Source organism: Topomyia yanbarensis, chromosome 2 (assembly GCF_030247195.1).
Source record: "Topomyia yanbarensis strain Yona2022 chromosome 2, ASM3024719v1, whole genome shotgun sequence".
In the NCBI taxonomy this organism is placed as follows: Eukaryota; Metazoa; Arthropoda; class Insecta; order Diptera; family Culicidae; genus Topomyia; species Topomyia yanbarensis.
The window spans coordinates 296,594,866-296,608,667 of NC_080671.1; the positions used below are offsets into that span (position 1 = coordinate 296,594,866).

Here is a 13,802-nt window from a genome sequence, read left to right on the forward strand (position 1 = left end):
GCGCATTTTAAATTTTTCCACCATCGTCACCAAAGGAATGTCAGTTAAACTGCCGGTCGGAAACAACAGTTTCAACTCGGCGTAGATAAACGGGCCACTAAGCGTAATAAAATGCGCCTTGCGATCGGCTTCTGCTGGTTTATTAGCCAAAAAAAAAAAGAAATCTAGTCTCTCAGCCCAATGGCTGAAAGACGTGCCCTTTCTGTAAGGGTCGATGGTAGTGGAAAAAGATTGAGACATTTTATCTTGTTTTAATGAAATGCAAAGTTAATAGGGTAGCCAGATAAAATTGACACAAATAATTCAATAAAAAAATGGGGAAAACATTTATCAAAAATATGAAATTTGAGCAAAAAAGATCACTATTAGCTCAGATTGCAATTTAAAAGAAATAAAAAAAAACGAAAAACTCACCGGAAATCTTTACCGGAAAAGGGAAATGCGTCCTTTAATCTTTGAGATGGAAACACTTTTCTTCGTTGGCGTCAGTATCCTTTGTTTTCTATTCTAGGCTCGGGTGCCGTTGATTATCTCCAAGACCAGCCGAAACAATACTCCAGGATACAATGAAACAAAAGAATTAGGACAATCGTCAATACAAATTTTTAAAATGTTGAAGCAAAGATTGCTCCTTAATAAAAAAAACACAAAAGACCTTTTATTAAATAATGTCACTTGTTAGAATCTTCGTTAAAATAGTTTTCACCTTCTCCAGTTTATTAAATTATTTGTCGCTTTTTCCACTTTAATAATTATTTTCCACTTTTTCCGATACATAAACGAAGTTGGTCACCCTATTCCCTATTCTGTCATATGCCGCACATTGTTCGACTAAAATTTCTTCACGAAATGGTTAATGCACTGAAAATCTTTCCAAACGCATAAAAAAGGAAAGAAATTTAGCGCAATGGCCGCTATCACTTATCGCGCAATCCTAAAATCCTCGTCGCCAGTTAATATATTTTGTCCTTGGACAGACCGAAAATGTCCCCAACTCCTCAACGGGTATCTAACAGTCGGATCAGCCAGCGGAGACCGGACCAAGTCGCAGCAGGGAGCATCGGACCAGCCACAGCAGGTAAGTCGTCAGCTATAACCAGGTAAGTCACAGGATTTTACGGTGAGTATAACTTTCACTTTAGGGTTTTTCTTTTAGCACAGTAAATTTAAACATTTCTATTCACTATGAAGTCGTGATTCGAAAGAGACCTGCCAGTCTCATGTATTTGACTATTATCATATTCTTGTTTTACTCGGATCGTTTTGATCGATTCCGATCAAAACATTCTAAAGCTTATTTACCCAATTGGAGGGTAACGTTTACTCAAATTACTGTTATACAACAGTGATATTTTCATAAATTTTTAAATCTGAAAAAAATTGTTCTAGGGTCGGGGATGAGACCCTCTGGAATCAGGTCATACTTGTTCCGGAGACCTTTAGCTACAACGTGGCCAAATATCAAGTGCCAACAAGCGGTCTGAGCCAAGTTATAAGCTCATAGGTTTGATTGAGCAGCGACTACCGGTTGAAATAGCTCGAAACGCCCCGTTATTAAGTAGAAATAATTCAACCGTACGGCAAATGTATTCCGGATCGAAAGTGCATCACGGTGTTCCTAAAACCGTTATTAACAAAAAAATGACCATAAATTTGTCATACGGCATTTAAACATACAGTATCCAAGCATCTTCTCAGTGAATTTCAAAATGATCCATCGAGGGATTCGAGAGAAATTGCAATTTGAAGTTTTATGACACGTTTCATAAGGCTACCAGCAAACACCCACGGGTTTGGTCCTATCTCTACAAACAAAAAAAAATTTGTCTGCTTATTTAGTACATGGCATTCGAAAGATATAGTAATCAAGTATATCTCCTGCAAGTTTGAAAATATTTCATTGACGGAATCGAAATTTATAACGGTTTGGATGTGGTATGCGGTCATAGATGGGTTTTCTACCAGACTTCAAGCGTGAATCCATGTTTGTCCATTGACTGTTTAGATCGTTTATACGTACCGCGGCTTTTAAAGGAAAACCTGACCATTTAATTACATAAATATAATGTACAAAAGGTGTTATTTATATGGTACACTTAAAAATATGAAAATAGAGTTGTCTACCAAACGTTAAATATAATGTGTAAATTAAAAAAATGGATAAAAGTCGGAATGTTTACTTCAAAAGGCCATATTTCAATGGTTTGTTGACCGATTCTAATTATTTTTTCATTATTGAACAAGTAGACTTTTCATCGTTAATTTTCATTAAGAAGAATATATAAGAATATAATATTTTCTAGCATGTTAATTTTATCATTACACTGCTGGTTGTTGTTCATTTCGCGGGTGCGTTTACTTTTCTCCTCCTCTAGTCGTGGCTTCGTCTCTAGCAGCATATTCTCGGTCTTTCGTCGACCGTCTTGTTCACTATCGGCCATTCGTTGCATCTCCCGGCAGTTGTGTTTAAGCATGGTAAGTTCTTTCTCGTTGCTGTTGGCATGAGCCATTACGCAGCGCTCTTTTCAGAAAAAAGCTGTATCCGAACGGGTAATTATTTAGTACTTCACCTTTTCACCTGCTTGGACTTTTTATGGTGCACCAGTTGGATTTCAACAAAACAACCGCGACCAATCAGTTTGATCGGTATGAAATCGTCCGGTTTCAAACGCAGCTCGTTAACTTCACCAGCCAGATCCTTGTCTGTATAAAATAAAATTTAAAAAAAAAGCAGCATGAGCTGAAAATCTTGCGAGATAAATAGTCAAACATGATTAGAATTGTGCAATTTACTTACCAGCAATTCCGGAGGCTGAGAACACAAATTTTTAACAGTATTTACTGTCGAAGTCTGCGGAAGAAAAACTTGCACTTTCTGAAGTTGGTGCAAAAAACAACAAACGTCATGGGAACACATGGGAATGATGGAACGATGAAAAGGTGCCCTTACACTCGCGTAATAAAAGTGTCATTACTAAGTAATGACATTATTGAAATTGTATGCGAATTCCACCATTACTCGCCTTACACGGTCACTAAAAGTGACATTACTGCTAAGTAATGACATTACCAGCGCCTCGTAAGGGGCCCTAAACAACGAGGCGAGTCCCTCACACGAGGCGCTAGTAATGTCATTACTGACCAGTAATGTCACTATTTATGATCGTGTAAGGTAATGACGGAATTTCCATGCAATTCCAGTCATGTCATTACTTAGTAATGACACTTTTATTGCACGTGATGACAATAAAATTATTTTTTTTTTTTCAAACTTATCCCATTATAGGCACTGCCGAATATGTTTTTCTTATTGCGAATTATCATAACATGGTGAATCTTTCTAGTGTGAACATACACAGAGGGAGTTTTTCTTTTGTTAATTACACGCAGAAGAATAAGACTTGTTTGAAACAACGAAACGTTTTGTTGAATTTCTACGTTAAAGAAAGTTGGAATTTGTTTATATCAAACTGATTCCTTCGTTACAAACCAACAATATATTCGTTTAACTTCAACAAAACGTTAGTTGCTCTCTTTGGCACATACATTGTTTAAAACATACACTTATTTTATTGTATCAGTTCGTTCAGTTTCAGTATCAGTTTTATGCTGATTTCGTTTTTAGATCAGAGTCGCTCTAGGTTCGCTCTGAACTGTCATTTTATATGGACTTTGTAAATATTAGAGCGACTCGAATCTAAAACCGAAATCAGCATTAGTGTTTGTCATGTTGTCTACTCTATACTCTAAGTAGATTTATTTTGCGTCGTAGTTCCGCTAGCGCTTGGGCCAGCCGCCGCATTTTGCTGGCACTGCACATGCGCGTTTAGCGGTGTCATCGGAGCTGGAACCATCGGAGCTGATGCCATCGGAGCTGCAGGGCGCGCCATATGGGGAGGCTGGCGCTGTTCATGTGGTACTGGTAAGACGTACTCGTATGTCGTAGAATCGCATACAGGATCGTATACGTATTGTGTATTTCGAGTGTATCGCGGCCTCACCGGATACCGCGAAGAACAATTTTTTTCAAATTTAAAAATTTATGAAAATATCACAGGGCTGTATGATATCCTACTCAATCAAACCTATGAGCTTATAATTTGACTCAGACCGCTTTTTGGCACTTGATATTTGCCCACGTTGTAGCTCAAGGTCCCCGGAACAGGTATGACCTGATTCCAGAGGGTCTCATCTCCAACCCTAGAACATTTTTTTTTCAAATTTAAAAATTTATGAAAATATCACAAGGCAGTATGATCACAGACATAACACTCAAAAACAAAGCTTCGCCAGCTTTAACGGTCATTTTAAACATATTTGTAGTTGGGACTGTGGCCACATTTGAAATTATGGCGCCACTGACACGAACAAGCATATGGGGGATAGACCACTAGTGAAAAATTGTTCCCAAACCTGAGGAGTAACCCACCAGTAAATGAGTGATTGGGACTGTGAATAAAAGGTGGAGCTAGTGTTCTGGGAAAATTGTCGGATCGATGTTTTTTGAAGGAATTCCCTCATAATGTTATGTCTGTTAGTCTGTGGTATGATGTCCTACTCAATCAAACCTATGAGCTTATAACTTGGCTCAGACCGCTTGTTGGCACTTGATATTTGGCCACGTTGTAGCTAAAGGTCCCCGGAACAGGTATGACCTGATTCCAGAGGGTCTCATCTCCGACCCTAGAACTATTTTTTCAAATTTAAAAATTTATGAAAATATCACAAGGCTGTATTATATCCTACTCAATCAAACCTATGAGCTTATAACTTGGCTCAGACCGCTTGTTGGCACTTGATATTTGGCCACGTTGTAGCTAAAGGTCCCCGGAACAGGTATGACCTGATTCCAGAGGGTCTCATCTCCGACCCTAGAACTATTTTTTCAAATTTAAAAATTTATGAAAATATCACAAGGCTGTATTATATCCTACTCAATCAAACCTATGAGCTTATAACTTGGCTCAGACCGCTTGTTGGCACTTGATATTTGGCCACGTTGTAGCTAAAGGTCCCCGGAACAGGTATGATCTGATTCCAGAGGGTCTCATCTCCAACCCTAGAACATTTTTTTTCAAATTTAAAAATTTATGAAAATATCACAAGGCTGTATGATGTCCTACTCAATCAAAACTATGAGCTTATAACTTGGCTCAGACCGCTTGTTGGCACTTGATATTTGGCCACGTTGTAGCTAAAGGTCCCCGGAACAGGTATGAGGGTCTCATCTCCGACCCTAGAACATTTTTTTTCAAATTTAAAAATTTATGAAAATATCACAAGGCTGTATGATGTCCTACTCAATCAAACCTATGAGCTTATAACTTGGCTCAGACCGCTTGTTGGCACTTGATATTTGGCCACGTTGTAGCTAAAGGTCCCCGGAACAGGTATGATCTGATTCCAGAGGGTCTCATCTCCAACCCTAGAACATTTTTTTTCAAATTTAAAAATTTATGAAAATATCACAAGGCTGTATGATGTCCTACTCAATCAAAACTATGAGCTTATAACTTGGCTCAGACCGCTTGTTGGCACTTGATATTTGGCCACGTTGTAGCTAAAGGTCCCCGGAACAGGTATGAGGGTCTCATCTCCGACCCTAGAACATTTTTTTTCAAATTTAAAAATTTATGAAAATATCACAAGGCTGTATGATGTCCTACTCAATCAAACCTATGAGCTTATAACTTGGCTCAGACCGCTTGTTGGCACTTGATATTTGGCCACGTTGTAGCTAAAGGTCCCCGGAACAGGTATGATCTGATTCCAGAGGGTCTCATCTCCAACCCTAGAACATTTTTTTTCAAATTTAAAAATTTACGAAAATATCACAAGGCTGTATGATGTCCTACTCAATCAAACCTATGAGCTTATAACTTGGCTCAGACCGCTTGTTGGCACTTGATATTTGGCCACGTTGTAGCTAAAGGTCCCCGGAACAGGTATGATCTGATTCCAGAGGGTCTCATCTCCAACCCTAGAACATTTTTTTTCAAATTTAAAAATTTATGAAAATATCACAAGGCTGTATGATATCCTACTCAATCAAACGTATGAGCTTATAACTTGGCTCAGACCGCTTGTTGGCACTTGATATTTGGCTACGTTGTAGCTAAAGGTCCCCGGAACAGGTATGACCTGATTCCAGAGGGTCTCATCTCCGACCCAAGAACTATTTTTTTTTAAATTTAAAAATTTATGAAAATATCACAAGGCTGTATGATATCCTACTCAATCAAACCTATGAGCTTATAACTTGGCTCAGACCGCTTGTTGGCACTTGATATTTGGCCACGTTGTAGCTAAAGGTCCCCGGAACAGGTATGACCTGATTCCAGAGGGTCTCATCTCCGACCCTAGAACAATTTTTTTCAAATTTAAAAAATTATGAAAATATCACAAGGCTGTATGATGTCCTACTCAATCAAACCTATGAGCTTATAACTTGGCTCAGACCGCTTGTTGGCACTTGATATTTGGCCACGTTGTAGCTAAAGGTCCCCGGAATAGGTATGATCTGATTCCAGAGGGTCTCATCTCCAACCCTAGAACATTTTTTTTCAAATTTAAAAATTTATGAAAATATCACAAGGCTGTATGATATCCTACTCAATCAAACGTATGAGCTTATAACTTGGCTCAGACCGCTTGTTGGCACTTGATATTTGGCTACGTTGTAGCTAAAGGTCCCCGGAACAGGTATGACCTGATTCCAGAGGGTCTCATCTCCGACCCAAGAACTATTTTTTTCAAATTTAAAAATTTATGAAAATATCACAAGGCTGTATATCCTACTCAATCAAACCTATGAGCTTATAACTTGGCTCAGACCGCTTGTTGGCACTTGATATTTGGCCACGTTGTAGCTAAAGGTCCCCGGAACAGGTATGACCTGATTCCAGAGGGTCTCATCTCCGACCCTAGAACAATTTTTTTCAAATTTAAAAAATTATGAAAATATCACAAGGCTGTATGATATCCTACTCAATCAAACCTATGAGCTTATTGGCGATTTGCGACAAAGCCAAAATTAGTCATGCGACACCTATGATTCAGCTCATGAACTGACAAAGTGATACAGTTTGCTTTTTTCCACCCGTAAGTGAGTCGTAGCTTACAACAAAATCTTCATTATCTTCTCGGAAAAAGCTTACCACTGCCAAAGCATGAATGAAACGAGTAAGAAATTTAGTTTTATTTGCGATTATTCTGAAATTACAGCAATTTGCAACTATTTCACTCATACATTTCTTCGAAATGTAATCGGGGTATTATTGTGGTTATAAAAAAATCGTTCCATAAATAAAGTTCCAACTCGAAACCGAGACCCAATCAGCACCAATGTCAAACTCCTTTATATTTTGAACTACGTAGGAGATTCAGTGAAGACTATCGGAGAGAAGGATCGGCTGTGCATGATACAAAGCTGACACTTTCCTATTAGCCGGATATATTCTTTCCTCGCGTGATCTGGAGAGTTTCATGAATTTACACCATCTCATGAAGGTTTAGCTTAACTTAGGACGAACGGGAAATGCTGTTGCGGCGGCTACGGTGCTCAACAAATTACATTTCGAAACAGCGCGCATATAGCTCTGCGAATAATATTAGAAACCACTATGTTTTACACTCTTTTCGCAAGATGTTTACTCATCATCTGATAAAATGATGATTTTCCTCCATTTTCATAAACAATTATCAACAAATTGATTGTTTAAAAGTCACTTTTTACCAATGTTTACAGAAAATATATGCACTATGACAGAACAGAATAAAATCAACAACACTTTCCTCCCAGCGCTATCTGCGAGCGGTTTCAACGTAGAATCGCCAATAGCTTGGCTCAGACCGCTTGTTGGCACTTGATATTTGGCCACGTTGTAGCTAAAGGTCCCCGGAACAGGTATGACCTGATTCCAGAGGGTCTCATCTCCGACCCTAGAACAATTTTTTTCAAATTTAAAAATTTATGAAAATATCACAAGGCTGTATGATATTCTACTCAATCAATCCTATGAGCTTCTGGCTCGACTTACAACCTCTTCCGAAACCACGTAGTAGCCAATGATCACTGCACGCAAAAGAATTGTGCATGTTTGATTCTATAAATTATTTCTGTGGTGACCACCCAGTACTACAACCCTGTCTGAACAGCTGGCTGGTTCAGCTTTCAGAGATAAAGAATTGAATAGACAGTTTTACATCGACTATCGTACTGTGTACACCTTGCAGTTTTTATTGAATTTATATATCACCTTCCCTCACGATAGTTTGATATATCAGTGGCGACGAAGATTAAATCGCAGTTTTTCGCGTGAAAAGTTGTTTTCGGCAGTGTTTCTATTCCGGGAGTTAAGTTTTCCAGAGGTGCCGAAAGTGTTTGGAGGTTTCCCGGCGTTTTGTTAGCTGGAAGTGAGTGCAGTTCCTAAGAACATATTAGAAGGAAAAGTGTAACCCCGCCAAGTGTTTTCAACGGCTACATTTAGTTTATTCCGTTGCTGGCGGTGTGGAAGTGTCTAAGCGGAGAATTACGGTGTTTTCCCCTGGTTTTTCTGGCAGATATCAACGTTTGGATCCTTGTGAAGGAAAAAAGTTTTCTGCGAATCCCGCGCAAGAGATTTTTTATCTGGTTTGTTTTGCCGTAGGTTTGGTAAACGATCACGTAAGTTTTTGCACATTTTGTTTTCAGAACTAATGTTTAAGTGCATGTTTAAGTGTAATTTAAAGGCATTTTTCTTGTTTAGCACACAAAAGAAATTGCGCTTAATTTTGTTTTAACAGTGATTTTGTCTACCAGAAAACCATTTTTGTTCTGGTTTTGTTTTACGTACTACTACCAGTATACGTGCAGCACCCGAATTTGCTTGCAACATACGTTAGTTGCGCAACGACAAAAATTCTTTCGTTAGCGACCATGGTTCACCGTTTGGTTCTGCAATATTTACTTATGCTCTAGCTTATGCTTGTTGCTGCTCATACCGTTCTCGCACAAAACAGACTTGTAAAGTTTATTGTTTATCGCGTATTTATTCTGCAGAACAACTTGTTTGTTTGGGTAGTAGTCGAATTTAGTTTGTTTTTATTCGATCTTCCCGCATGCACTGTAAAAAAAATATATTTCAGTTTTGTGCATTTAAAAGAAAAATTAAACTATTTTTTATATTTGTTTCTTTTCCACTATTTTGTTTATATCTCACTATGTCAAGTATGCCGTTGGTGAATCAAATTGAACCGTTCATTCCCGGAACGATTCCGTTTGCGCAGTTTCTGGAGCAACTGGATTGGGTGTTTGCGCATCATAAAGTGACCAGTGAGGAAGATTAAAAAGTGTCGTTTTTGGCTACTTGCAGTAGAGAAGTGTACAGTGAGCTGAAGCTTCTTTTTCCCGGAAGGGATTTAAAGACCGTGTCTATCAAGGAAATTACGGGCGCTCTCAGGAAGCGGTATGGTAAAACGGAAAGTGATTTGATTCAACGTTACAAGTTTTACCAACGTGTCCAAGGTCCGAGTGAGAGCGCGGAAGATTTTATACTCGCTGTTAAGCTCCAGGCAGAGATGTGTCATTTCGGAGAGTTTAAGGACATGGCGATTCGCGATAAATTGGTTTGCGGTAGTAGCGACAAGGACTTGCAGCAGCGTTTATTCGATGAAGAGGATTTAACGCTGGCTAAAGCGGAGAAACTCATCGCAAACAGAGAATTAGCAGGAGCGAGAGCTAAACTGATCTCTGGCGATTCCAATCTTGTAAGCGTTTTGAACAGACTAGGAAGGCGTGACAGCTTCGAAGTTTCCCGAGATCGCTCACGGGGAAGAAGTCGAGAGCCGGCCAGAAAGAGAAGCAGAAGCCGTTCTGATTCATTTGATCGCAGGAATCGTTCTTCACCCAGGACAAAGACTTTGTTTTGCAACTTCTGTCGTAGAAAAGGTCACATGCGTCGTTTTTGTTATGACTTGAAGAACAAGAGTAAGACGGTCAAGTTTGTCGATTCTCCTGCAGAAAAGCCCAAGATGACTGAGTATCAGAAAAGTTTGAGACGTCGTTTAAACAGATCTGTTTCGGATGACGTGATGGATTGTATGCTAATCTCATCAATCAACAGAATTAACGAACCATGTTTTCGCAACATTTATGTTGACGGTTTGAGGTTGAAAATGGAAGTTGATTGTGGCGCTGCAGTTTCCGTAATCAGTTTGGAGATGTACGAGGGAGATTTCGATCATATTCCGCTACAAAGATGCGACAAGAAGTTAGCAGTGATCAATGGAAGCCGTTTGAAGGTTGAAGGACAGATTGAGGTTAAGGTCGAGCTGAATGGACGCACAAAGACTGTTGACCTAATTGTTTTGCGAAACGGCAGTGGTTTCACTCCATTACTGGGACGAGATTGGTTGGATGTGTTTGTTCCAGATTGGAAGAAGGCTTTCGGAAACAATATTAATCAACTGTCGGTTTCACCAGATCAGATCGTTGCAGAGATACAAAGTAAGTTTGCCAATGTTTTTGATAAGTCTTTATCAACGCCAATAAATGGGTTTGAGGCTGATTTAGTTCTAAAAGAGCATACGCCGATATTTAAACGTGCTTACGACGTTCCTTTCAGGTTAAAGGACAAAGTTTTGGAACATTTAGATAGTTTAGAAAAAGATGGCGTCATAACGCGAATAGATGCAAGTGAATGGGCATCTCCGGTAATAGTTGTGGTGAAAAAAGACGGTGGTATTAGGATGGTCATTGATTGTAAAGTTTCCATCAATAAAGTTTTGATTCCCGATACTTACCCTCTCCCACTAACACAAGATTTGTTTGCCTCATTGGCTAGTGCCAAAGTTTTTTGTTCTTTAGATCTGGCCGGTGCGTACACACAATTATTATTGTCAAGACGATCCAGAAAAATAATGGTGAATTATACAATCAAAGGTTTGTTTACTTATAATCGTTTGCCACAAGGTGCTTCTTCTAGTGCAGCTATATTTCAACGGATCATGGATCAAGTTTTGAAAGGTATCGATGGAGTTTGCTGTTATGTAGATGATGTTTTAATAGCAGGCAAGGACAAAGCCGACTGTGAACGAAAGCTTAATTTGGTTTTGGAGCGTTTGTCTAAAGTCAACATTAAAGTTAATTTACAAAAATGCAAGTGGTTTGTTTCAAGTTTGCCATTTCTGGGTCATGTTTTGAGTGACAGAAGTTTGTTACCATCTCCGGAAAAGGTCGAGACAATTCGGAAAGCCAAGGTTCTAAATAACGTTTCTGAACTGAAGGCATTTTTGGGTTTAGTTAACTACTACTGTAAATTTCTGCCCAATCTGTCCGCCCGCCTTTACTGTTTGTATCATCTACTCAGAAAAGATGTCAAGTTTGTCTGGAACTCTGAATGTAGCAGAGTTTTTCAAGACTGTAAGCAAGCTTTGTTGAGCCCAAAGCTTTTAGAGTTTTATGATCCTAGTATGCCCGTTGTCGTTATAACGGATGCTAGCAGCTATGGTTTAGGAGGAGTAATCGCACACCAAATCAAAGGAGAAGAGATGCCAATAAGTTGTACCTCCTTCAGTTTAACGAATGCCCAAAAATCCTACCCAATTTTGCACTTGGAAGCTTTACCAGTTGTGAACACCATTAAAAAGTTTCACAAATTTCTGTTTGGCAAGAAGTTTACTGTGTATACTGACCACAAGCCTTTGATTGGTATTTTTGGCAAAGAAGGCAAGAATACAATGTTTGTGACACGTCTGCAGCGATATGTACTTGAACTAAATATCTATGATTTTGACATTGTTTACAGACCGTCAACGAAAATGGGCAATGCAGATTTTTGCTCACGATTTCCTCTACCTGAAAATGTACCAGCTTCTTTACAAAGAGAATTCATCAAAAGTATAAATGTTTCCGATGACTTCCCGGTGGATCATGTTTTGATTGCAAATGAAGCAAAAAAAGACAAGTTTTTGCAACAGATAGTTTATTACATGAAACATGGTTGGCCACAGAGGATGGATCGTAAGTTGTTAGATGTTTACGCACAACACCAGGATTTGGAAGTAATAGAAGGGTGTTTGTTGTATCAGGAGCGTGTCGTTATACCTGCAAGTTTACAAAAGCAGATCCTGAAGCTCTTACACAAAAACCATTCCGGAATAACTAAGATCAAGCAGATGGGAAGAAAGGCAGTTTATTGGTATGGCATGAATAGTGACATAGAGAATTTTGTCAAATCATGCAGTGTGTGTTGCCAAATGAATGCTGTTTCTAAGCCAGTTCCTCACTCTAACTGGATTCCTACAACAAAACCGTTTAGTCGCATTCATGCGGATTTTTTTCATTTCGACAAGAAAACCTTCCTGGTGATTGTTGACAGTTTTTCAAAATGGCTTGAAGTAGAGTACATGAAATTTGGTACTAAAGCCAGGAGGGTAAAGTCAAAGTTTATCAGCGTTTTTGCGAGGTTTGGGTTACCGGACGTAATTGTTAAGGACGGTGGGCTTCCATTTAATTCTAAAGAATTAATTGATTTCTTTCAGAAGCACAGCATACAAGTGATGAAAAGTCCACCATATAACCTATCAAGTAATGGACAAGCTGAGCGTATGGTAAGATTGGTGAAAGAAGGTTTGAAGAAATTTTTGTTGGATCCGGAAATGGCAGGATCGAGTACGGAAGACTTAGTTTCGTACTTTTTGTTTAGTTATAGGTACACATGTTTGGAAGATGGTTCGTTTCCGTCCAATAGGCTGTTTAGTTTTAAGTCTAAGACGTTGTTGGATTTAATCCACCCTAGAAATAGTTTTAGGAATAATATGACGAAGCAGAAAGTTGTGAATATGCCTGTACATAACGATGATACCAAAGTACAACATCGAACCCGGGACTGGATTGACTCTTTACGCCCAGGGAATTCGATTTATTATAAAAATTTTAGAACAACCGATATTAGACGATGGCTTGAAGCTAAATTTTTAAGACGTATTTCTCTAAATACATTTCAGGTTTCCGTTGGAGGTCGGGTGTACCTGGCGCACCGCAATCAGCTTAAATTATTTGGCAGTCGCAAGAAGAGCCGAGCTTTAATTTTTGCGAGCAGCCCAACACGAAAAAGAAGGGGGAGGATGATCAACAAGAGGACATTGACGACGAAGCTAGCGATTTTTATGGTTTCGCAGCAGATTCATTCATTTATAGAGGTTCACCTAACGATCAACCAATGGTTTGTGATTCGGACGATGGTGATTCGGAGAGAAATAGTTTACCGCCTGGCAACAGGGTAGTGGACCCCCAGGAAGGCACGTCTGCGCTACAGTGGCTGCAATCGAATAGTACGAATCCATCAGCGAGTTTAAGCCGTGAACCTATTTGTTTGCGTCGTTCGAATAGGACGAAGCGTCGTCTAGAAGATCCTGATTTCGTTTACTACAATAAAAAAAGAAAATATTAGTTTTGCGGCAGTGAAGTTTTGTCGTTTTCTGAATCGTAACGGTAGTTAAGTTTTTCCGTGAATTAAATTATATATATGGCAGTGAAGTTTCGCCATTATCGATGTACAATAATTTGGACTAAAGGGGGAAGAACTGTGGTGACCACCCAGTACTACAACCCTGTCTGAACAGCTGGCTGGTTCAGCTTTCAGAGATAAAGAATTGATTAGACAGTTTTACATCGACTATCGTACTGGGTACACCTTGCAGTTTTTATTGAATTTATATATCACCTTCCCTCACGATAGTTAGATATATCAATTTCTTCATTTTTAATCGATAAAAATTCTTTATTGTGAACCAAGGAATTTATTAAACCAAACTTATTT

At 39.0% G+C, this 13,802-nt stretch overlaps 2 protein-coding genes across 2 annotated transcripts in view; one reads left to right on the forward strand and one right to left on the reverse strand.

Annotated features, from left to right (window-relative positions):
• LOC131683309 (aldehyde dehydrogenase, mitochondrial) overlaps positions 1 to 530 on the reverse strand; it is a 49,911-nt gene extending 49,381 nt beyond the window's left edge. The window contains exon 1 of the mRNA XM_058965161.1: positions 415 to 530. The gene's annotated coding sequence lies outside the window, so the exon portion shown is untranslated. The remainder of the gene's footprint in view (positions 1 to 414) is intronic.
• A 9,028-nt stretch (positions 531 to 9,558) lies between these two features.
• Positions 9,559 to 13,600, forward strand: LOC131680466 (uncharacterized). Its single transcript, XM_058961177.1, has 3 exons — positions 9,559 to 9,747; positions 9,961 to 10,486; positions 12,988 to 13,600. The coding sequence occupies exons 1-3, from the start codon at positions 9,559 to 9,561 to the stop codon at positions 13,032 to 13,034; spliced, it is 762 nt and encodes a 253-aa protein (XP_058817160.1). The 3' UTR covers positions 13,035 to 13,600.
• The last annotated feature ends 202 nt before the right edge of the window (positions 13,601 to 13,802 follow it).